Source organism: Amblyraja radiata, chromosome 41 (genome assembly GCF_010909765.2).
Source record: "Amblyraja radiata isolate CabotCenter1 chromosome 41, sAmbRad1.1.pri, whole genome shotgun sequence".
Classification (NCBI taxonomy): domain Eukaryota; kingdom Metazoa; phylum Chordata; class Chondrichthyes; order Rajiformes; family Rajidae; genus Amblyraja; species Amblyraja radiata.
Genome location: NC_045996.1, coordinates 15,294,624 through 15,319,587, shown reverse-complemented (window position 1 = coordinate 15,319,587; position 24,964 = coordinate 15,294,624). Strand labels below are relative to the sequence as shown.

Sequence of the window (24,964 nt, the reverse complement as noted above, 5' to 3'; positions counted from 1 at the left end):
GCTGCTGAGGCTCCTGTTGCCGCTGAGGCTCCTGTTGCTGCTGAGGCTCCTGTTGCTGCTGAGGCTCCTGTTGCTGCTGAGGCTCCTGTTGCTGCTGAGGCCCACGTTGCTGCTGAGGCCCACGTTGCCGCTGAGGCTCCCATCACCGCCACCGCTGAGGCTCCTTCTGCCCAGACAGGCCTCGCCGCCCGGTTTCACCGCAGTCCTCTGCGAGTCCCCTGCCAGTTACTCCAGCATTTTGTGTCTATCTTTAACCTTTAGTTTGCTATTGTTTACGGTGGGGAATCTTGGTCGCCAAGGGCAGGTTGGGCTGAAGGGCCTGTTTCCCTGCTATGACACTATGGTACTACAATTTACCCTCAGTGTGTGGGTGAATGGTAAAATCTGGGCGGGGAGGGGGGGGGGTTGATGACAATGGGGGGGCAAATACAATGGGTTGGGTGTTGATAGTCATCGTGACTTCAATGGGCTGAAGGGCCTGTTTTGGTGCTGTCTCTCGGTGACCCACAGGAGGTGGTAAGGAAGCAAAAGAGGCAGCGAGACGATGGCTCCGGGTTACGCCACTGGGTGGCGCCACTGTTGTGGCTGCCTCGCCAACAGTCTGTCTGTCCCATCTCTGTTTTATTATTTTATGTAAGTGTTTTAAAAGTATGATTTAGTGTTTCTTGGTCTGTTTTATGTTGGGGTTGGTGGGGAGGGGGGGGGGGGAGAATTCGGGGAAACCTTTTTCAGTCACTTACCTCGACCGAGATGCGATTTTTCTCCGTATCTCGTCTCCCGTTCGCCCCGCATCCTAACAACGTGGAGTGGTGCGGCCTTTTCTGAAGACCGGCCCGGCGCTTCCAGCCACGGGCGTGGCGCGGACTCACCATGGTGGAGCCTGCGATCCTTTGCCGAGGATCGCCTGTGTAGGAACTCCAACCAACAAGGCCTGAGGCCTTTAACACCGTGAAGCCCGTGGTCTCCGGTAAGAAGTGGCCGGAGTTTCCAAAATCCCGGCTCGTGGGCTTTGGACATCGGACCATCGGCAGCGGCGACAGCGGAGGTTTCAGCCCAGATCACGGAGGGTTCAGCAGCCCCGACCACGGGTGAACAAAGGAGGAAGATGATTGAACTTAATTACCTTCCAGCACAGTGAGGAATGTAGATTCCTCTGTGGTGGATGTTTATGTTACATTTTATTCTATGTGGCTGTGTGTCTTGTTGCTTTTCACTTAATATGGCTGTATGGTAACTCAAATATCACTGTACCTTGTGTTTAAGAAGGAACTGCAGATGCTGGAAAATCGAAGGTAGACAAAAAAGCTGGAGAAACTCAGCGGGTGCAGCAGCATCTATGGAGCGAAGGAAAAAGGCAACGTTTCGGGACGAAACCCAAAGGAAATATTCCTTTTCTCCAGAGATGCTGCCTGTCCTGCTGAGTTTTTTGTGTTACTCCAGCTTTTTGTGTTCATCTTCGGTTTAAATCAACGCCTGCAGTCCCTTCCTACACATTTAAAAGATACTTGGACAGGTGCAGGAACAGGAAAGGTTTAGAGAGATATGGGCCAAATGCAGGTCAGTGGGCGAGAGTAGATGGTCGGCATGGGTGAGTTGGGCTGAAGGGCCTGTTCTCGTGCTGTCCGACACTGACTCTTGTCAGAAATGTTTAAGAAGGAACTGCAGATGCTGGAAAATCGAAGTGCTGGAGAAACTCAGCAGGTGCAGCAGCATCTATGGAGCGAAGGAAATAGGCAACGTTTCGGGCCGAAACCCGGAAGGGTTTCGGCCCGAAACGTTGCCTATTTCCAGAAGGATTTGGGGCCGAAACGTTGCCTATTTCCAGAAGGATTTGGGGCCGAAACGTTGCCTATTTCCAGAAGGATTTGGGGCCGAAACGTTGCCTATTTCCAGAAGGATTTGGGGCCGAAACGTTGCCTATTTCCAGAAGGATTTGGGGCCGAAACGTTGCCTATTTCCTTCGCTCCATAGATGCTGCTGCACCCGCTGAGTTTCTCCAGCTTTTTTGTGTACCTATCACTGGTGCATGTGACAATACATTCAAACTTGAACTTGAACGATACAATCTGTGACTTTACAGAGGCGGAAAATGCAGAGAGTCTTTCTGTTTATAAATATCTCTGGTCAGGCACATCTAGCCCACACGTCTATAGACAGCGAGACATTGAAAATGTCACTGAGCTGCTGTGGTTTATTGCAGGTGTTGGCCATCTACTGTGTGGTTCTCAGTTGCACCATCTCGCCCCCTGCTTTCTCTTGAACAGTATAGTTTAGATTAGAGATACAGTGCAGAAACCGGCCCTTCACGTCCACCATTTCCGCGCCGACCCGCACGCCATCAATATCCCACACACACCAGCGACAATCAAAGCCAATTAAACCTGCAAACCTCCACGTATTAGTAGTGTGGGAGAAAGGATGAAAGGTTCATTTAGTGTCACATGCATCAGTTGGTGTCGTGGAATCCTAGTTGTCATTGTAGCACACCAATAAGAATACAACACAGTATTAAAGATGAATTTAACATAAAACATAAAATCATCCCCCCACCCCCACACAATGGTTCCCACTGTGAGGGAAGGCACAAAGTCCAGTCCCCATAGTCAGGCCAGACGACAGATGGCACAATGGGCTAAGTGTTGGGCTGGCGACCGGAAGGTGGCCGGTTCGAATCCCGCTTGGAGTGCATACTGTCGTTGTGTCCTTGGGCAAGACACTTCACCCACCTTTGCCTGTGTGTGAATGTGTGTGAGTGATTGGTGGTGGTCGGAGGGGCCGTAGGCGCAGATTGGCAGCCACGCTTCCGTCAGTCTGCCCCAGGGCAGCTGTGGCTACAGAAGTAGCTTACCACCACCGAGTGTGACTGAGGAGTGAATGAATAATGCGATGTAAAAAGCGCCTTGAGTATTAGAAAGGCGCTATATAAATCCCATCCATTATTATTAGTAATATTAGTAAATTAGTAATTATTAGTAAAGCGCCTTGAGTATTAGTAAAGCGCCTTGAGTATTAGAAAGGCGCTATATAAATCCCATCCATTATTATTAGTAATATTAGTAAATTAGTAATTATTAGTAAAGCGCCTTGAGTATTAGTAAAGCGCCTTGAGTATTAGAAAGGCGCTATATAAATCCCATCCATTATTATTATTATTATTGAGGCCACACAGTTCACGGGGAGAATGTACAAACTCCATACAGACAGGATCGAACCTGCATACATTCACACGTACAAACACACGCGAGCACACACAAATGCACACAGATACACACACTAAATAAATATAGACCCTTGACATATCATAAATTAATTCTTCAAAAATTAAGAAGCCATTTTCAAATCACCAGTATTTCAAAATATTCATTTTAAGAATTTACAATCTGATTTACAATACAAATAACAATTAATGAACATGAAATTAGTTTAAACAGATATATAAATCACGAGGCAGCAATATCTTGTCAGTTTAGTTTAGTTTAGAGATACAGCGCTGAAACAGGCCCTTCGGCCCATCAGGTCCGCGCCGTCCAGCGATCCCCGCACACTAACACTATCATACACGCACTATTTTACACTTATACCAAGCCAATGAACCTATTGGAGTGTGGGAGGAAACCGAAGACCTTGGAGAAAATACCCGCAGGTCACGGGGAGAACGTACCAACTCCGTCTAGACAGCACCCGTAGTCGGGATCGAACCTGGGTCTCCAGCGCTGCAAGTGCTGTAGGCAGCAATTCTACCGCTGCGCCACCGGGGCATATAGAGCGGGCTGCCGGAGGAGGTGGTTGAGGCAGGTAAACTTAAAACATTTAAAAGTCAGGGTACATGTATTGGAAAGTTTGAGAGGGTTTTGTCAAATCTGGAAACTCAGAATAGTGTTGATGGATATCTTGACCAACATTGACAAGTTGGGCCGAAGGGCCTGTTTCCATGCTGTATGACTGTAGTAAAGACTGAGGTTAAAGACACACTCACACGCACAACAAAATATTCTGGGTCACAAAGGGATTTAGATTCGGCCCATCAAGTGTACTCCACCATTCAATCATGGCTGATCTATCTCTCCCTCTCAACCCCATTCTCCTGCCTTCTCCCCATAACCCCTGACACCCGCACTAATCAAGAATCTATCTATCTCTGCTTGCAAAATATCCACTGACTTGTGGCCTCCACAGCCGTCTGTGGCAAAGAATTCCACAGATTCACCACCCTCTGACTGAAGAAATTCCTCCTCATCTTAAAGGAACGTCCTTTATTTCTGAGGCTGTGACCTCTAGTCCTAGACTCTCCCACTAATGGAAACATCCTCTCCACGTCCACTCTATCCAGGCTTTTCACTGTTCGGTAAGTTTCAATTAGTTTTTCTCCTCATTCTTCTAAACTCCAGTGAGTATAAGCCCAGTGCCGGCAAACGCTCATCATAGGTTAACCCACTCATTGTGGTAAACCTCCTCTGGACCCTCTCCAGAGGTGGCACATCCTTCACCCCTTTAGTTTCTTGAGCCCGCGGTCGGCGTTTAAACATGGGTCCTTGTGATCATCGTGCCGGAATAACTCGAGAGCCTCTTCCTGAAGCATCCGTATCTAATGGCGGCAAAAGACTTCTTCAGGTCCTTCTTGGCATTGTCACTGACCAGCACGTACAGGATGGGGTCCACAGCGCTGTTGAGGCTGGAGAAAGCCAAGGAGGTATTGAAGTAGATGAAAACCTTGCGTTCGAATTGGCAGGCGCAGTCCATCATAGAGAAGTTGATGGTTCTGGCCAAGAGGATGATGTGGTAGGGGCCGAAGCAGATGAGGAAAATGATGATGACCGAGATGGAGAGTTGCTTCACCTTGGTCTTCAGCTCGCCCTGGAGGCTTAGGCTCTTCCTGACCCCTTTGAGAATCCGCTGGTAGCAGAAGATGAGAAGGAGGAGAGGTAGCAGGAAGCCGATGAAGAACCGGATGTAGTTGCCAAAGGCCACCGGCTTGACCAGGGGGATGTGCTCGTAGCAGGTGGAGTTGAGCATGTCGGGACCCGTGTCGTTGATGGTACAGAGGATGACCAGAAGGTGGACAGCAAAGACGGATATGAAGATGAGCAGGCTGAGCTTGATGGCCTTGCTGGGCCGACGGATGTTCTGGGACCTCATGGGGTAGACTATGGCCAGGTAGCGGTCAACGGAGATACAACAGAGCAAGAGGATGCTGATGTAGACGTTGGAGTAGAAGATAAAGCCCGCGAGGTGGCAGGTCACCCTGCCAAACCTCCAGTGGTGACCACTGTAGTAGTAGATGACCCAGAGGGGGATGGTCAGAGTGTACAGGAGATCGGAGATGGTGAGGCTCAAGAGGTAGATGCCAAGGACGTTCTTCTGCTTGACCTGCAGGATGATTGGCCAGAGGGTGAGACAATTCATGGTCAGACTGATCAGGAAGGTGATGCCGTACATCGAGGCCAGGGCAGTCTCACTTTCCCCAAAGCGAATTCCACACATGGTCTCGTTGCAGGGCAGCGCAGTGCTGGCCGAGTCGTTCATATTCGAATGGTCTATGTCCGTACTCACTGTGTGGATCATCACCAACCAACCTGGAAGAAGAAAGTGTAAATAAGAGGTTGGAATCACATAATTGAACATTGAATTAGCTTTCCTGTGCGACCTGAAGCAAGACTTAACAAGATTTAACATCGTGGGAACCTTCTGCGATAGCAGTACGGCATTCGTGGGCCACCGAGGACCTCCGTGGCGCTAACGGCAGGTAGTCGTGTGACTTGGTAAGGTCGGGAGAAAATTCAAACATTTTTGAATTTCTCCAAGAGTGCCTAGAGCACTTTTTGGTGAGCGTTGCAACATTGTATGAACGCAGTGGCCCGTGCGATATCCGTAATAACTCTTGCAGGTACCGTGGGAACTCCTGCGAACGGTGAGTAACTGAGGAGTTTGATTGTCAGTGCTTGTTTTACCTCATTGTTAAATAAATATATTTTTTACTATCAGATTGATGTCTGCAATTCTTCATTAACACATCACTACAAGATGAATGTCTCTAATGTTATAATCCCTCTCATGCTGAAACACAAAATAGTTGAAGGGAGGTGAAATAATCACATTTTCATTCTTTTTCATTTTTGAGTGTTCAGGTACCTCACTTGCTGAGCTATTTTACTCCAGCAGTTTGTGTCTCTTTTTGTCTAAAGCAGTTTCTAAGACCGTAGGAACTCCGCGGGCCAGGCAGCATCTACAGAGGGAAATGGACAGGCGACCCTTTCTTCAGGCTGCCTTATCTCTCCCACCCCTCCCCCCTACTCCCACCCACACACACAAATGCTGGAGAAACTCAGCGGGTGCAGCAGCATCTATGGAACGAAGGAAATAGGCAACGTTTCGGCCCGAAACGTTGCCTACTTCCTTCGCTCCATAGATGCTGCTGCACCTGCTGAGTTTCTCCAGCATTTTTGTGTACCTTCGATTTTCCAGCATCTGCAGTTCCTTCTTAAACACAAATGCACCGAGTTCCTCCAGCATTTCGTGTTTTGCTCAGTATTCCAGCATCCGCTGTCTCCCGCGTCTCCAATAAAACAAAACTACTGTCAAAAGGGTGACGAATAGGGGCAGAGATAGATACATTCCTGATTAGTGCGGCTGTCAGGAGGTTATGGGGAGAAGGCAAGAGAATATGGTTGATAGGGAGAGATAGATCAGCCGCGATTGAATGGCGGAGTGGACTTAATGGACCGAATGGCCTAATTTTGCTCCTATAACTAACAAAAATAGTAATTGTTAGGGAAATGTAGTTATTAAAGACGAGGGGGAGCAGAAATGGGCAGTCTGGGATGGCTCGCGAGATACTTGCATAGAGGCACAGAGGGGGGGGGGGGGGACTTCCCACAGTGCCCATCTGTTACCATTAATTGGACAGTTCGGTCTGTGAAACGCAACACGCCAGCCCCGACATCCAGCCCGGTGGTCAGTCCTTTGAAGATAGACACCAGTTGCTTGGAGCAACTCAGTGGGACAGGCAGCAACTCTGGAGAGAAGGAACGGGTGGCGTTTCAGGTCGAGAGCCTTCTTCAGACTGCGGTTAATGTGAGACACAGTCTTTATTCCTATTTGACAAAATAAAAAGACGACTTCTTGCACATATTGAGAGAAGGTGCATCACACCAAACAACATTTGTCTAAATAAAACCCAGATTATTCTTCAGCTCATTAAAGAGCTCGGGTGAAAAAAACCAATATAGTGTGTGAAAAAAAGTAACATCATTTGTACCACGTGATTAACAACACTACAGTCCACGATGTTCATTCAAGATTAACGGGAAAGATCGGGAGACGGACAAATCTCGCACAAATAACAGAAATGCCGAGTACCGTGGGAACTCTTTATCGTGGGAACTCATGCTGGACCACGACCACTTCACTCGGGTGACATCTTGCTTCAGGTCGCACCGTGAGAACTGGCCACTTTGTCATCAACATTGAATTCTCCCAATTTTGTTAGCCCTTGCTGTCTCCTCCCATCCCTCAGCCCTCGGGCTCCTCCTCCTCCTTTTTCCTTTCTTCTCCCCCCCCCCCCCCATCAGCCTGAAGAAGGGTTTCGGCCCGAAACGTTGCCTATTCCCTTCGCTCCATAGATGCTGCTGCACCCACTGAGTTCCTCCAGCATTTTTGTCTACCTTCGATTTTCCAGCATCTGCAGTTCCTTCTTGAACACATTGAATTAGCTTAGGCGGACAAAAACGCTGGAGAAACTCAGCGGGTGAGCCCTTAAGGGTCTCAACCTGAAACGTCACCTATTCCCTTCGCCCCATAGATGCTGCCTCACCCGCTGAGTATCTCCAGCATTTTTGTCTACCTTAGATTTTTCCAGCATCTGCAGTTCTTTCTTAAACAATTGAATTAGTTTAGAGATACAGCGTGGAAACACACCCTTCAGCCCAGCAAGTCCGCGCCGACCAGCGATCCCCGCATACTAGCACTATCCTACACACACTAGGGACAATTTACATTTACACCAAGCCAATTAACCTACAAACCTGCACGTCTTTGGAGTGTGGGAGGAAACCCGAGCTCCCAGAGAAAACCCACGCGGTTCACGGGGAGAACGTACAAACTCCGTACAGACAGCTCCCGTAGTCAGGATGGAACCCGGGTCTCTGGCGCTGTGAGGCAGCGAGATGTTGAAAGCGGATTAAGTTTAAAGGGGGTTCCGAGCAAGGTCGATCTTTCCTCTGCCTTCCACAAGATTAGACTCTGCAACCTTGCAAACCTTCATCCTAATTATACATCTGGTGGAAATTGAAATTATACATATTTTGGAAATTGAAATTTGCTTAATAGCGTTTTTCTTTGTTGCTTTCATTGCAAATTGCAGCCACTTCTGCAATATTCGTTCCCACGAAACCTCTGGGCGTGAAGGGTCAGCTGTGACAACACTTATTTTGGTTGTTCTGTCAGTATGTGGCGGCAGGCACGAGAGGCCTTCGCTTCTCAAGCTGGGGAGGGCGCGGAGAAGATGTTGCCAGGACTCGAGGGCCTGAGCTACAGGGAGAGTTAGGGGAGGAGGGAGATGGGGTAGGGGAGGGAGGGGGAAGAGTGTGGAGGGAGGTGGAGAGGGGTGGGGGGGGGGGGGGAGAGAGGGGAGAGGTGGGGAGGGAGGGGTAGGAGGAGAGGTGGAAGAGGGACAGAGGGGTAGGGGGAAGGGGGTGGAGGGAGAGAAGGAAGGGGGTGGGGTACAGAGGGAAGGAGGGTGGGGGTGAGAGGGATGGGGGTGGGAGGAGGAGGGGAGGAGAGGGAGAGGGGTGAGGAGAGGGAGATGGAGAGGGGGAGGAGAGAGGGGTGGGGGAGGGGAGGAGAGAGGGGAGGGGGAGAGAGGTGTGGGGGAAATGGGGTACCACCTCCAGTATAAATTCCATTTGGAATATTTTGGAGGACCAAGAAACCAAGAGCCAAGCCGAGAATTCTATTCCTAGGAGCGCAGGAGGATGAGGGGTGATCTTATGGAGGTGTACAAAATCATGAGAGGAATAGATTGGGTAAACATGCAGAGTTGGGGAATCGAGGACCAGAGGAAGAAGGAACAAGAAGGAACTGCAGATGCTGGAAAAATCGAAGGTAGACAAAAATGCTGGAGAAACTCAGCGGGAGAGGCAGCATCTGTGGAGCGAAGGAATAGGTGACGTTTCGGGTCAAGATAGCACTTAACAGTTGGAAAACATCTCTACCATGCACTGTAGATGGAATCTCTGGAGCAGCCAATATCACAGAGTTATGGGGACAATATTATAGTACTTGATTCCACTGTGTCCAAGGTGACTTGTATAGGGTGGACAATATGGAGAGTAATGACTCTATGGTGATTATGTCACATGAGGTGTAGCATGCCTTGAACAAGCTGTCCTACAACAAAGCAAGTAGCTGAACATCTTAAGTATGCGAGTATGAGGATAGCTCCTCTCCTTGCTATTTGTTTCACTGGCTTTATGATTCATGCCTAGTTACCAGACTCAATGTTGTCTGTTCTGTTAGTGCCGGTCATTAAGGGCAAAGCTGGTAAACTAGGCAGCCTAAATAATTACAGGCCCATAGCTTTAGCCAGCATATTGTCAAAAGTTTTAGAGAGAGTTCTGCTGGAGAGATAAATGAGTTTGTTAACTCCACAGATAACCAGTTTGGTTTTAAAGCTAAACATGGCACTGACTTATGCATATATGCCCTAAAGGAGGTTGTAAACAAATATAGAGGCAAAAACTCTTCAATCCTCATGTGCTTTATTGATGCTTCCAAAGCCTTTGACCCTGTTAATCACAGAAAGCTGTTTGGTAAAATGAGTCAAAGAGGGGTGCCTGAAAACATTGTTAGAATTCTGGCCTACTGGTATGCCCACCAGACTATGCAAATAAAATGGGGCAATAGGGTCTCAGCCCCATTTGGGGTTAGCAATGGTGTTAGACAAGGGGGGATTTTGTCCCCAGTCCTTTTTAATCTTTATATTGATGATCTGTCCAAACAATTGAAAGCCTGTAACACTGGGTGCGTGATTGGTAATATTTTAGTGAACCATATTATGTATGCAGATGATCTTGTGGTCTTTAGTCCATCTAGTGCTGGTCTCCAGCAGCTCCTTACTATATGTTCTGTGTATGGTGTGGAACATGACATTAAATATTATGCTAGTAAGAGTGCTGTTATGGTCTGTAGAACCAAAGAGGATAAATATCTAAAATATCCTGATTTTAAATTGTCTGACAATAATCTTAGTGTCTGTAATAAGGTAAAATATCTAGGGCATATTATTACAGAACGAATGACAGATGATGAGGATATTTATAGGCAACGACGCATGCTGTAGGTACAGGCAAATATTCTCTTGCGGAAATTTGGTGCGTGTGTAGATGTGGTGAAGTTGTTGCTGTTTCGAGCATACTGCACACCACTCTACACTGCGCACCTGTGGTCAAACTACGGAAAGACAAGTTTGCAGAGACTAAAGGTGTCATATAATGATGCCATGAGAACACTAGATGGTGTAGTGCTAGTAATATGTTTGTGGCTGCAGGAGTCAGTACTTTAGAAGCTATCCTAAGAAATCATATGTATAAATTCATTTGCAGGATAAATGACTCTAAAAATGTAATTATTGTGGCCTTGTCAAACATAAAGTTTAGCATCACATGCTACCAATCCCAGCTGTGGAGACACTGGTATCGTTGTCTCAATAGACAATAGACAATAGGTGCAGGAGTAGGCCATTCGGCCGTTCGAGCCAGCACCGCCATTCAATGTGATCATGGCTGATCATCCCCAATCAGTACCCCATTCCTGCCTTCTCCCCATATCCCCTGACTCCGCAGTCTTTAAGAGGAGTTTTAAGTCTCGTTGTAGGACATTGATCATTCTTTTTTATTCTGGATTTTAATTAATGTATTGTGTTTTTTTTTAAATATGTAATTTATGATGCTTTTATAAGTGATATACTAAGATTATATATGTATTTTATGGTGTTTTTATATGCAATGCATTTTTATGTAATGTTGTCCCTTGTCTGAACCTTGAGTCCGAAAAAATCAATTAATTAATTAATTGGGGGGGGGAAATAGGAGCAGAATTCAGCCATTCGGCCCATCAAGACTACTCCACCATTCAATCATGGCTGATCTATCTCTCCCTCTCAACCCCATTCTCCTGCCTTCTCCCCATAACCCCTGACACCCGCACTAATCAAGACCCCATCGATGGTGCAGCCAAAGCAATTCTATTCAAAGAAAGGCATTTGGCTGTTTGATCTCTGAACACCAAACTCCAGACTACAGTTTGGTTTGTTAGTAAATCTGAAAATGGGAAGCTATTGACAGTGAAAAAGCATTTTGTAACTAGGCATAGAATAGTTTAAATTCACCTCCAGTTTAAATTCCATTTGGAATATTTTGGAGGACCAGGAAACCAAGAAGAAACCAAGATCTCCACTTTAAAAATACCCAATGACTTGGCCTCGACTGCCGTCTGTGGCAATCAATTCCTCAGATTAACCAGCCCGTTGTATTTCTTCCTTCAATCTCGTTCACAATTGACAAAGCATTTTGATTTGGGGGCTGTGGACCCCCAGCAGGACCAAATACAAGACCTGTCAAAGGGCGGATGAGCTCCTAGCGAGCCAACAGCCATCCACACTTCAGTAGAAGTTGTGATCACTGTTGTACATAGCACGACTGTCATAGAAAACATGAAATGTAATTCTTCCCGCTCCTTGAGAAGTCGTGAATTTAATTTTAAATGTTTACATTTTGATTTTGTAAAATCAGAATATCTTAACCCCGATTCATTGCTCCAAGAAAATGTGCAATATAAATCTTTTGCTGAGCGCGAAAAATAAATGTTTTAGTCAGTACCTTGTGGAGCTGTGAGGTTGGAGAAGACTGCGGTGCGGGTCTGGTCTATAGTCCGTATACAAACTCCAGCTGGTTGTGTCCAAGTGCGAGTGATGCTCAGGGCAGTCGGGGTGGAACTGTCTCCTCAGTGATTGTGTTGTTTGCTGATGCTGTAAGTCACGCACACACTGTCTGCATCGGTGGCAGGAAGCTGACATGAGGAGGTTTGTTGCAAACCCCAAATGACGTGCAGTAGTTTCGCTCAGTGTTCGACAGAGAACTAACGCTGGTCAGAACGCACGCCAGCTTCTCAATTCATCTGTGGCTTCTCGATGCACCACTGCACAAAGCCACAGGTTTAGTCAGCGTGAGCTGTCGACTTGTCAACACGAGGGAGGGGTTGGCACTGCCCTTCAATCTCTCGTCCACTTCTGCCATCTCTCTATCTCTCTGTGTATGTGTGTGCATGCGTGTGTGCATGTGAGGGCAGTTGCGTGTGCATGCCTGGGTGCATGTGTGTGTGTGTGTGTGTGTGTGTGTGTGTGTGTGTGTGTGTGTGTGTGTGCGCATGTGTGTGTGTGTGTGTGTGTGTGTGTGTGTGTGTGTGTGTGTGTGTGTGTGTGTGTGCGCATGTGTGTGTGTGTGTGTGTGTGTGTGCATGTGAGGGCAGTTGCGTGTGCATGCCTGTGTGTGTGTGTGTGTGTGTGTGTGTGTGTGTGTGTGTGTGTGTGTGTGTGTGTGTGTGTGTGTGTGTGTGTGTGTGCGCGCGCATGTGTGTGTGTGCATGTGTGGGCAGTTGCGTGTGCATGCCTGGGTGCATGTATGTGTGTGCATGTGTGTGTGCATGTGTGGGCAGTTGCGTGTGCATGCCTGGGTGCATGTGTGTGTGTGCATGTGTGGGCAGTTGCGTGTGCATGCCTGGGTGCATGTGTGTGTGTGCGCACACATGCACACGAGTGTCTGGATGTTTGACAAAGATGGGTCCAGACCAGCCTATGGTGCATCCTGCAGTCAAATAGCCAGGAGACCAAAGCTGGAAGGAACATTGATGACAATATCAGCCCCTTCCACAACTGCAGGGAGAGGCAATTAGACACCTGAACCATCCTACCACAACCAGAGAGCGGTCCTGAACTACTATCTACCTCATTGGTGACCCTCGGACTATCCTTGATGGGACTTTGCTGGCTTTACCTTGCACTAAACATTATTCCCTTTATCCTGTATCTGTACACTGTGGACGGCTCGATTGTAATCATGTATTGTCTTTCCTCTGACTGGTTAGCACGCAACAAAAGCTTTGACAATATCAATTGAACTGGGGAAGGGGGGGGGAGATTTACAAAAAATCCCATCTGAAGGTCAGATCCAGTGGCTGTGATCAGAAACCCACTGAGGAGATATTTTTCGTGTCATTCAGAGCATGGAGAGTTTGTGGATTTCCCAGACTTACGCACAATATTCAAGAACCTATCAAACTCCACTTTAATGCCCCACAGGTACACAACGAGATTAATAATATTTTCCCCTGACGTTCCAGAAAAACGTCGGGAGTTTCTAACCACAGGACCGACGCATTTGACCCGCCCACCCCCTCTCCCCACCAACATCCAAGGTGGCATGGAGTGACTGTGCAGTTCGCAGTCTGCTGCAAACATCCGTTTGTGGTCAACTATCAGATGTCAACAGATGGACACAAAATGGTGGAATAACTCAGCGGGACAGGCAGCATCTCTGGAGAGAAGGAATAGGTGACGTTTCGGGTCGAGACCCTTCTTCAGACTGAGAGTCAGGTCAACTCAAGTCACTTTTATTTCAATAGCACATTTAAAAAACAACTCTCGTTGCCCAAAGTGCTTTACATTGGTGGAGGTACTAACATTATACAACATTGGTTCATAGATTAAATACAAGCATCGCTTCTGGGGAGAGGGGACCGAGATGTATGTAAAGATACATAGAATAAATTAATGAAGATAAACCCAGGTTTAAAACTGTTGTCCGTAAGCCAACAGTTTTAAACCTGGGTTTTAGGATGGACGGTGATTTTAAACTAGATAAACAAATAGGCGCGGTGGTTAAGTCCAGCTTCTTTCACCTAATGAAGCTGGCAAAGGTGAAGCCCATCCTCGAGCGGCAGCATTTTGAAACAGTAATCCTTGCCTTTATTACATCTAGGCTGGATTACTGTAACGCACTCTACTCTGGAGTCACACGAGCTTCATTGGCTCGTCTCCAGCTGGTTCAAAATGCTGCCGCTCGCCTTTTGACCGGAACTCGAAAGAGGGAGCACATTACGCCAATTTTGGCCTCCCTTCACTGGCTCCCAGTGCACTTTCGAGTTCATTTTAAAATTCTGTTATTTGTTTTCAAATCGTTGAATGGGCTCGCCCCGCCTTACCTCTCTGAGCTGCTCCACTTATATGCTCCTGCCCGGTGCCTCAGGTCAGCTGATCAGCTGCTCCTTGAGGTACCAAGGTCTAAGCGGAAGCTCAGAGGGGATAGAGCCTTTTCTGTTGCTGCTCCGGCACTCTGGAACACCTTGCCGTTGCACATCAGACAGGCCCCCTCACTGTCCATCTTCAAATCCTCCCTAAAAACTCATTTTTATCCTCTGGCTTTCGACACTGGCTGAGACATTGCTCCTGTTCTTAGTGCTTTTAACGTCTTTTAATTTTTACTGTTTTTTAGTCCTTCGTTTTACGGTTTTTAATGGTTTGTAATAACATTTTGTCCATGAGTTCTCATGTACAGCACTTTGTGGCAACTGCAGTTGTTTAAAGTGCTTTATAAATAAAGTTATTATTATTATGATTATTAAACAAACTGACAGATCAAGTCAAGATTCAAGTCACGGGTCCCAGATAGGACAATGAAATTCTTGCTTCCTGCGGCTCAACAGGATATGTAGTCATACATACATATCAGATCAGTGTGGCCATATACCATATATATGTACACACATCAGAAAACAGATAAAGAGTTCAAGAGAGTTTATTGTCATGTGTCCCTGATAGGACAATGAAACTCTTGCTTTGCTTCACCACAACAGAACATAGTAGGCATGAATACAGAACAGATCAGTGTGTCCATATACCATTATATAAATATATACACACATGAATAAATAAACTGATAAAGTGCAAATAACAGATAATGGGCTATTAATGTTCAGAGTTTTGTCCGAGCCGAGTTTAATAGCCTGATTGCTGTGGGGAAGTAGCTATTCCTGAACCTGGTCGTTGCAGTTTTCAGGCTCCTGTACCTTCTACCTGAAGATCCAATTCAATTCAATTCGATTCAAAGCACTTTATTCGTCCCCAAGGGGCAATTTAAAAGGGCGCATTACAGTAGCTTTTTACAAAGGGACGCAATCAACAAACATAAGCAGCACGCATACTGCACAATCAACCAGCACACGCATTCACAAACACACTACACAATCACACAACACACACCGCACATCAACATTCAACACATAGGAATCGTTTTTAAAGTGCTTCCTTAGTGCTTCAATTAAAAAGTGCATAGAGAAGGTTATTTCATTTCATATGTTCATGAGTCAGTGATCAGCATTAAGAAGCTGGACAGCCCTGGGGATGAAGGTTGCCTTCCTCCTCTGTGTCCGGCAACCCGGACAGCGGAGTCTGCGTCCTGAGGGGAGCCACTCAAACTCAGGAGACAGGATGTGAGAGGGGGTCGTGAAGAATACTGCGTGTTAACTTTACAGACTGTTGGTCGCATAGGGCAGTGAGAGCTCGGACGGGCTGCTGAATGATTTTTGAGCAGACCTTGGCCACATTCAGCAGGCGGTTTCTGTTTTGCAGGGTGATGGAGTGGAACCAGCTAGTGAAAGAGAAGGTTATTACATTTCCAATGAATGCGTAGTAGAATGTGGTGAGAATGTCTTTGTTAATCCCAAATGACTTCAGCTTCCTGAGTAGGTACTGTCTCTGATGGCACTTTTTAAGGATTTCCTCTGTGTTAGAGGAAAACTGTAGCAGGTTGTCGAAGGCTGTTCCCAGGTATTTGTAGACCTCCACTATCTCCACTGGCTCCTGCTGGATGATAGCGGAGAGATAGCGGGGAGATGAGTGTGAGACCAGGATGGTGTGGGTCCTTGGTGATGCTGCCAGCGACTGCGATAGATCCCCTCGATGGAAGGGAGGTCAGAGCCGATGATGGACTGGGCAGTGGTCACAACCTTTTGTAGTATTTTCCGCTCCAGGGCGCCCAAACCAAGCCACGATGCAACCGGTCAGCATGCTCTCTACTGTGCACCTGTAGAAGTTAGAGTTCAAGCCCTGCCACAGCTGCCGAACATCTGTCTCATCCTCCAGCTTGGAGCAGAAACGTCACCTATCCATGTTCTCCACAGATGCTGCCTGACCCGTTGAGTTACTCCAGCGCTTTGTGAAACGTCACCTATCCATGTTCTCCACAGATGCTGCCTGACCCGCTGAGTTACTCCAGCACTTTGTGAAACGTCACCTATCCATGTTCTCCACAGATGCTGCCTGACCCGCTGAGTTACTCCAGCACTCTGTGAAACGTCACCTATCCATGTTCTCCACAGATGCTGCCTGACCCGCTGAGTTACTCCAGCACTCTGTGAAACGTCACCTATCCATGTTCTCCACAGATGCTGCCTGACCCACTGAGTTATGGTGCAGCAGCATCTATGGAGCTAAGGAAATAGGCAACGTTTCGGGCCGAAATCCTTTTGGAAATAGGCAACGTTTCGGGCCAAAACCCGTAAGGGTTTTGGCCCGAAACGTTGCCTATTTCCTTAGCTCCATAGATGCTGCCTGACCCGCTGAGTTACTCCAGCACTCTGTGAAACGTCACCTATCCATGTTCTCCACAGATGCTGCCTGACCCGCTGAGTTACTCCAGCGCTTACTATATTTTTTTGTAAACCAGCATCTGCAGTTGCTTGTTTCTGCAACACAAGTACCTACATGGGGCGCTGCCTTATAAAGGACCATCACGAATGCCACCGTCTGGGCCGTGTCTTGTTCTCACTGCGACCGTCGGCAGGAGGTGCAGAAGCCTCAAGTCCCACATCACCAGGTTAGAAACATAGAAACCTAGAAAACAGGCGCAGGAGGAGGCCATTCGGCCCCTCACGCCAGTATCGCCACTCGATATGATCATGGCTGATCATCCAAAATCAGTACCCCGTTCCTGCTTTCTCCCCATATCCCTTGCTTCCGTTAGCCCTAAGAGCTAAATCTAACTCTTGAAAACATCCAGTGAATTGGTCTCCAGTCATGGAGAATTCTGCAGATTCTAAACTCTCTAGGTGAAAAAGTTTTTCCTCATCTCGGTGCTAAATGGCCGAGCCATCATTCTTAAACTGTGTGACCCCAGGTTCTGGTCTCCCCCAACACGGGGAACGTGTTTCCTGCAATTCCTTGTGACAATATGACAATACCCTTGACTTGAGTTGACTTGGTTCTGGCCGTTGTTCAAGAACGTCATGGTGTTTATGACATTACTTCTGTTAACTAACATTACCGGTAAATTAGAATTGAAAAATAAACACCCATGCAAATACCTTGGTCTAGTTGACTAGATCATTCAAAATCACCTCACCACAAAGCACAGGATGAATTGAGAAAAATGGGCAGCACTCAGTTTCACTTTGTCAGAAAGTTAGTCTACACAGCAAACTCATTCCTTGCTAATTCAAGTAAAAGGAACTGCAAATGCTGGTTTATACCAAAGATAGACACAAAATGCTGGAGTAACTCAGCGGGTCAGACACAAAATGCTGTAGTAACTCAGCGGGTCAGGCAGCATCTCTGGAGAACATGGATAGAATAATAAAAAGAATATCTGAATTGAAAAAATACGATTTGAAGAAGAACTATTTGAAGAAGAACTGTATTGCGTACAGTTTTGGTCTCCAAATCTGAGGAAGGACATTATTGCCATAGAGGGAGTGCAGAGAAGGTTCACCAGACTGATTCCTGGGATGTCAGGACTGTCTTATGAAGACAGACTGGATAGACTTGGTTTATACTCTCTAGAATTTAGGAGATTGAGAGGGGATCTTATAGAAACTTACAAAATTCTTAAGGGGTTGGACAGGCTAGATGCAGGAAGATTGCTCCCGATGTTGGGGAAGTCCAGGACAAGGGGTCACAGCTTAAGGATAAGGGGGAAATCCTTTAAAACCGAGATGAGAAGAATTTTTTTCACACAGAGAGTGGTGAATCTCTGGAACTCTCTGCCACAGAGGGTAGTCGAGGCCAGTTCATTGGCTATATTTAAGAGGGAGTTAGATGTGGCCCTTGTGGCTAAGGGGATCAGAGGGTATGGAGAGAAGGCAGGTACGGGATACTGAGTTGGATGATCAGCCATGATCATATTGAATGGCGGTGCAGGCTCGAAGGGCCGAATGGCCTACTCCTGCACCTAATTTCTATGTTTCTATGTTTCTATCTTTAATTGGACATTATCATATTTCAATATTATATCTTTGCACTAAATGCTGTATACTTGATCCTGTCTGTACACTGTGGGGCGGCTTGATTGTAATCTTATAGTCTTTTCATTGACTGGATAGCACGCAAAGAAAATCTTTTCACTGTATCTCAGTATGTGTGACAATAATAATCTACAGTAAACTAAAACATGTAGGAAGGAACTGCAGATGCTCCTTGACACCGAAGATAGACACAAAGTGCTGGAGTAACTCAGCGGGTCAGGCAGCATCTGTGGAGAACATGGATAGGTGACGTTTCACAGAGTGCTGGAGTAACTCAGCGGGTGCAGCAGCATCTATGGAGCTAAGGAAATAGGCAACGTTTCGGGCCAAAACCCGTAAGGGTTTCGGCCCGAAACGTTGCCTATTTCCAGAAGGATTTCGGCCCGAAACGTTGCCTATTTCCTTAGCTCCATAGATGCTGCTGCACCATAACTCAGGGGGTCAGGCAGCATCTGTGGAGAACATGGATAGGTGACGTTTCACAGAGTGCTGGAGTAACTCAGCGGGTCAGGCAGCATCTGTGGAGAACATGGATAGGTGACGTTTCACAGAGTGCTGGAGTAACTCAGCGGGTGCAGCAGCATCTATGGAGCTAAGGAAATAGGCAACGTTTCGGGCCGAAACCCGTAAGGGTTTCGGCCCGAAACGTTGCCTATTTCCAGAAGGATTTCGGCCCGAAACGTTGCCTATTTCCTTAGCTCCATAGATGCTGCTGCACCATAACTCAGTGGGTCAGGCAGCATCTGTGGAGAACATGGATAGGTGACGTTTCACAGAGTGCTGGAGTAACTCAGCGGGTCAGGCAGCATCTGTGGAGAACATGGATAGGTGACGTTTCACAGAGTGCTGGAGTAACTCAGCGGGTCAGGCAGCATCTGTGGAGAACATGGATAGGTGACGTTTCACAGAGTGCTGGAGTAACTCAGCGGGTCAGGCAGCATCTGTGGAGAACATGGATAGGTGACGTTTCACAGAGTGCTGGAGTAACTCAGCGGGTCAGGCAGCATCTGTGGAGCTAAGGAAATAGGCAACGTTTCGGGCCAAAACCCGTAAGGGTTTCGGCCTGAAACGTTGCCTATTTCCAGAAGGATTTCGGCCCGAAACGTTGCCTATTTCCTTAGCTCCACAGATGCTGCTGCACCATAACTCAGCGGGTCAGGCAGCATCTGTGGAGAACATGGATAGGTGACGTTTCACAGAGTGCTGGAGTAACTCAGCGGGTCAGGCAGTATCTGTGGAGAACATGGATAGGTGACGTTTCACAGAGTGCTGGAGTAACTCAGCGGGTCAGGCAGCATCTGGGGAGAGAAGGAATGGAAATGGAATGGAAGTAAATTAAAACAGTTTTGCCACTTTCAAAGAACCATGTAGTTGGACTCTCGGTCTCACTAATGTCCTGTTTCCTTGAACAGAATTGTTTTTCTCTGTCTTGCAGAATTCATGTACCATTTATGCTTTGTGTGTTGTCTGAGTCGACGTGCCTGTGATGCTGCAGCAAGCAAGGTTTTCATTGTACCTGTATCTCACCGTACCTGTACAGGTGACAATAAACTCCACCTGACCTAGTCGCTACCATTTACTGATCACACCCAACCCAAACTCAACACCCCAAACTTGCCAGGGTTAAATTATGAAGCCTCCAAGCCATGCTGCCTCTCCCTAATCTGTCCCAATAACAGGTGCTTAGCTACAGAAAATGTCGAACCATTCAGTTTGTAGATACAGCATGGAAACAGGCCCTTCGGCCCACTGAGCCCATGCCAACCATCGATCATCCGTTCACACTAGCTCTATGCTATCCCACTTCTTCATCCACTCCCTACACACTAGAGGGGGCAATTTGCAGAGGAACCATTACCCTACAAACCCGCTTGTCTCTGGAGTGTGGGATGAAACCGGAGCACCCGGAGGAAACCCACGTGGTCACGGGAAGAACGTGCAAACACCACACAGACAGAGGCTGAGGTCAGGATGGAACCTGGATCTTTGGCGCTGTGAGGCAGTGGCCCCACCCGCTGTTCCACCCTGCCGGTCTGGCAAAAATATTGGCAATTTCTGTTGTTAATTTTGCCAGTAAGTAGCTTGCCAATTTCTGAGTGCACGTGGCTATTAATATATCATTGAGCTCAGTGAAACGGTCCCTGTTAAAGTGGAAGTTCATTTCAGTTTTACCCACACTTGCAAACTCACTGAAGTTGACAACAGAAGTCTGATTCTCGGAAGAAATGATTCATAACCGTTCCAACTCAGCCAGCAATGGTTCAGAAGTGCACGTTCATTGTGTGAAGACTGTCGTGAGGCATTTTGTCTGTGAAACTCACCAGTCCCACCCCAGTCACTCCTTCCCCGCTCTCATCCATCAAGAGGTACAGAAATGTGAAAACGCACACCTCCAGATTCAGGGACAGTTTCTTCCCAGCTGTTATCAGGCAACTGAACCATCCTACCACAACCAGAGAGCTGTCCTGAACTCCCATCTACCTCATAGGAGCTTTAATCAGACTTTATCTTACACTAAACATTATTCCCTGGGTCCTGTATCTTCTTCTTGTGTATGGCGTGCACAGCCTGAAGTTGTGGGACAACTTGTTCTATTTCATCTTATTTGATTGTGCACGCCAGGTTGATTGCATTCGTCGAAACAGGGCGGACCGCGTGGAGGTTGCAACCTCCCCCCCTATCCTGTATCTGTACACTGTGGATGGCTTGATTGTAAACATACAAACATAGACAATAGGTGCAGGAGTAGGCCATTCGACCCTTCGAGCCAGCACCACCATTCAATATGATCATGGCTGATCATCCAAAATCAGTACCCCGTTCCTGCTTTCTCCCCCATATCCCTTGATTCCGTTAGCCCCAAGAGCTAAATCTAACTCTCTCTTGAAAACATCCAGTGAATCGGCCTCCACTGCCTTCTGTGGCAGAGAATCCCACAGATTGGTGCAAAACAAAATCATGAATAATCTTATAGAAAATTACAAAATTCTTAAGGGGTTGGACAGGCTAGATGCAGGAAGATTGTTCCCGATGTTGGGGAAGTCCAGAACAAGGGGTCACACAGTTTAAGGATAAGGGGGAAATCTTTTAGGACCGAGATGAGAAAAACATTTTTCACACAGAGAGTGGTGAATCTCTGGAATTCTCTGCCACAAAAGGTAGTTGAGGCCACACAGTTCATTGGCTATATTTAAGAGGGAGTTAGATGTGGCCCTTGTGGCTAAAGGGATCAGGGGGGTATGGAGAGAAGGCAGGGATGGGATACTGAGTTGGATGATCAGCCATGATCATATTGAATGGCGGTGCAGGTTCGAAGGGCTGAATGGCCTCTACTCCTGCACCTATTTTCTATGTTTCGATGTTTCCGCTGACTGGTTAGCGTGCAACATAAAGCATTTTACTGCACCTCGCTGCATGTGTAAATAACATAGAAACATAGAAACACAGAAATTAGGTGCAGGAGTAGGCCATTCGGCCCTTCGAGCCTGCACCGCCATTCAATATGATCATGGCTGATCATCCAACTCAGTATCCCGTACCTGCCTTCTCTCCATACCCTCTGATCCCCTTAGCCACAAGGGCCACATCTAACTCCCTCTTAAATATAGCCAATGAACTGGCCTCGACTACCCTCTGTGGCAGGGAGTTCCAGAGATTCACCACTCTCTGTGTGAAAAAAGTTCTTCTCATCTCGGTTTTAAAGGATTTCCCCCTTATCCTTAAGCTGTGACCCCTTGTCCTGGACTTCCCCAACATCGGGAGCAATCTTCCTGCATCTAGCCTGTCCAACCCCTTAAGAATTTTGTAAGTTTCTATAAGATCCCCTCTCAATCTCCTAAATTCTAGAGAGTATAAACCAAGTCTATCCAGTCTTTCTTCATAAGACAGTCCTGACATCCCAGGAATCAGTCTGGTGAACCTTCTCTGCACTCCCTCTATGGCAATAATGTCCTTCCTCAGATTTGGAGACCAAAACTGTACGCAATACTCCAGGTGTGGTCTCACCAAGACCCTGTACAACTGCAGTAGAACCTCCCTGCTCCTATACTCAAATCCTTTTGCTATGAAAGCTAACATACCATTCGCTTTCTTCACTGCCTGTCACAAATAAGAAACTAAACTAGGCTGAACTGGGACAGAACTTGGAAATGTTGCCCCTTGTGTGTTCAGGGGTGTCTTTGTAGAACTCTCCCTGCCCCAATGGCACAGGGTGGTACAACTCCACTCTTCCAAAAAAAATGTTTGCCTTTTCCTGTAACGTTGGTCTCAGTGTGGACTCAGTGGGCCGAAGGGCCTGATTTCATGCTGTACACTACAGTATCTCTAAACTAAACTGAACACTAAGAGAATGGGGAACTTTTTTCTCATCCTGGAAGCAGATGCGGCGTAGACGGAGGAATTGGAAGTAGGGGATGGAGTCCTTACAGGAAGCAGGGTGGGAGGAAGTGTAGTCCAGATAGCCATGGGAGTCAGTGGGTTTATGACATTATTGCCATAGAGGGAGTGCAGAGAAGGTTCACCAGACTGATCCCTGGGATGTCAGGACTGTCTTATGAAGAAAGACTGGATATACTTGGTTTATACTCTCTAGAATTTAGGAGATTGAGAGGGGATCTTATAGAAACTTACAAAATTCTTAAGGGGTTGGACAGGCTAGATGCAGGAAGATTGCTCCCGATGTTGGGGAAGTCCAGGACAAGGGGTCACAGCTTAAGGATAAGGGGGAAATCCTTTAAAACCGAGATGAGAAGAACTTTTTTCACACAGAGAGTGGTGAATCTCTGGAACTCCCTGCCACAGAGGGTAGTCAAGGCCAGTTCATTGGCTATATTTAAGAGGGAGTTAGATGTGGCCCTTGTGGCTAAGGGGATCAGAGGGTATGGAGAGAAGGCAGGTACGGGATACTGAGTTGGATGATCAGCCATGATCATATTGAATGGCGGTGCAGGCTCGAAGGGCCGAATGGCCTACTCCTGCACCTAATTTCTATGTTTCTATGTTTCTATGTTTCTATAGTGGATGTCGGTCAGTAGTCTATCACCTGCGGTGGAGATAGTGAGGTCAAGAAATGGTAGGGAAATGTCAGAAATGGTCCTGGTGTATGTTTTTTCAGTGCTGGATGGAAGTTAGTGGTGAAATGGATGAAGTCAGTGAGTTGTGTGTTTTCTCATCCTGGGTGCAGATGAGGCGAATATGGAGTCTGAAGAAGGGTCTCGACCCGAAACGTTGCCTATTTCCTTCGCTCCATAGATGCTGCCTCACCCGCTGAGTTTCTCCAGCACTTTTATCTTATACCCCTGTCCCACTTAGGAAACCTGAACGGAAACCTCTGGAGACTTTGTGCCCCACCCAAGGTTTCCGTGTGGTTCCCGGAGGTTTTTGTCAGTCTCCCTACCTGCTTCCACTACCTGCAACCTCCGGCAACCACCTGCAACCTCCGGGAACCGCACGGAAACCTTGGGTGGGGCGCAAAGTCTCCAGAGGTTTCCGTTCAGGTTTCCTAAGTGGGACAGGGGCATTACTTAGAGATTGGAATGACTTTCGCTCGATATTGCCACCTACAGGAAGGGGGTAGCACAGAAGGACACATACATGGCAATGATGACCACATCAATGTATTAGAAAACAAGGCCACAGACCCATAGAGCATCACCAACTCAGAGTACTTTCAATTGTGGCCACTGTGACAGATTCTGACGTTCTAGGGTGAGTTATTGAATCATCGAGTCAAGTGCAGGTACAATGTTGTCTCACTAAAGGTGGAGGTCCCATAGTAGGAGCGTCCATGTGGCAGGGGGGGGAGACTGGAAGTATCCTGAGCTAATTCTGCTACCACCATCATCTCTTGCAACAAGTGATGGCTCCCATTGATTGTCCCCGAAATGGCACTGGTTTAGATGAGGCATCTTAGTTGGCATGGATGATCACTCTACGATCTTACAACTTGTGTGGCACAGCTGTAGAGTTGCTGCCTCACAGCACCAGAGACCCGGGTTCCATCCTGACTACAGGTGCTGTCTGTGTGGAGTTTGTACGTTCTCCCCGTGACCTGCGTGGGTTTTCTCCGGGTGCTCCGGTTTCCTCCCACACTCCAAAGACGTGCAGGTTTGTAGGTTAATTGGCTTCGGTAAAAAGTGTAAATTGTCCCTCGTGGGTGTGGGATAGTGTTAGTGTGCGGGGATCGCTGGTCGGCACGGACTCAGTGGGCCGAAGGGCCTGTTTCCGCGCTGTATCTCTAAACTAAACTAAGTGATAGACACAAAAAGCTGGAGTAACTCAGCGTGTTAGGCAGGCAGCATCTCTGGAGAACATTGAACATTGACTTCTCTAACTTCAAGTAACCCTTGCTTTCCCTCTCTCTCCCCTCCCCATTCCCAGTTCTCCCACCAGTCTTACAGTCTCCGACTACATTCTATCCATGTCCCGCCCACTCCCCTGACATCAGTCTGAAGAAGGGTCTCAACCCGAAATGTCACCCACTCCTCCTCTCCAGAGATGCTGCCTGTCCTGCTGAGTTACTCCAGCATTTTGTGTCTATCTTCGGTTTAAACCAGCATCTGCAGTTCCTTCCTAAACTTTATAATATATTTGTTCTCTGGTTGTTCCCCGACTGATG

At 47.2% G+C, this 24,964-nt stretch overlaps 1 protein-coding gene across 1 annotated transcript; it reads right to left on the bottom strand.

Annotated features, from left to right (window-relative positions):
* Positions 1-4,480: 4,480 nt before the first annotated feature.
* gpr4 (G protein-coupled receptor 4) lies at positions 4,481-11,988 on the bottom strand. The gene is made up of 2 exons (XM_033014400.1): positions 11,874-11,988; positions 4,481-5,573 (listed from the first exon to the last, which is right to left on the bottom strand). Exon 2 carries the CDS (start codon positions 5,560-5,562, stop codon positions 4,519-4,521), a length of 1,044 nt encoding a protein of 347 aa, XP_032870291.1. The 5' UTR covers positions 5,563-5,573; positions 11,874-11,988; the 3' UTR covers positions 4,481-4,518.
* Positions 11,989-24,964: the final 12,976 nt, after the last annotated feature.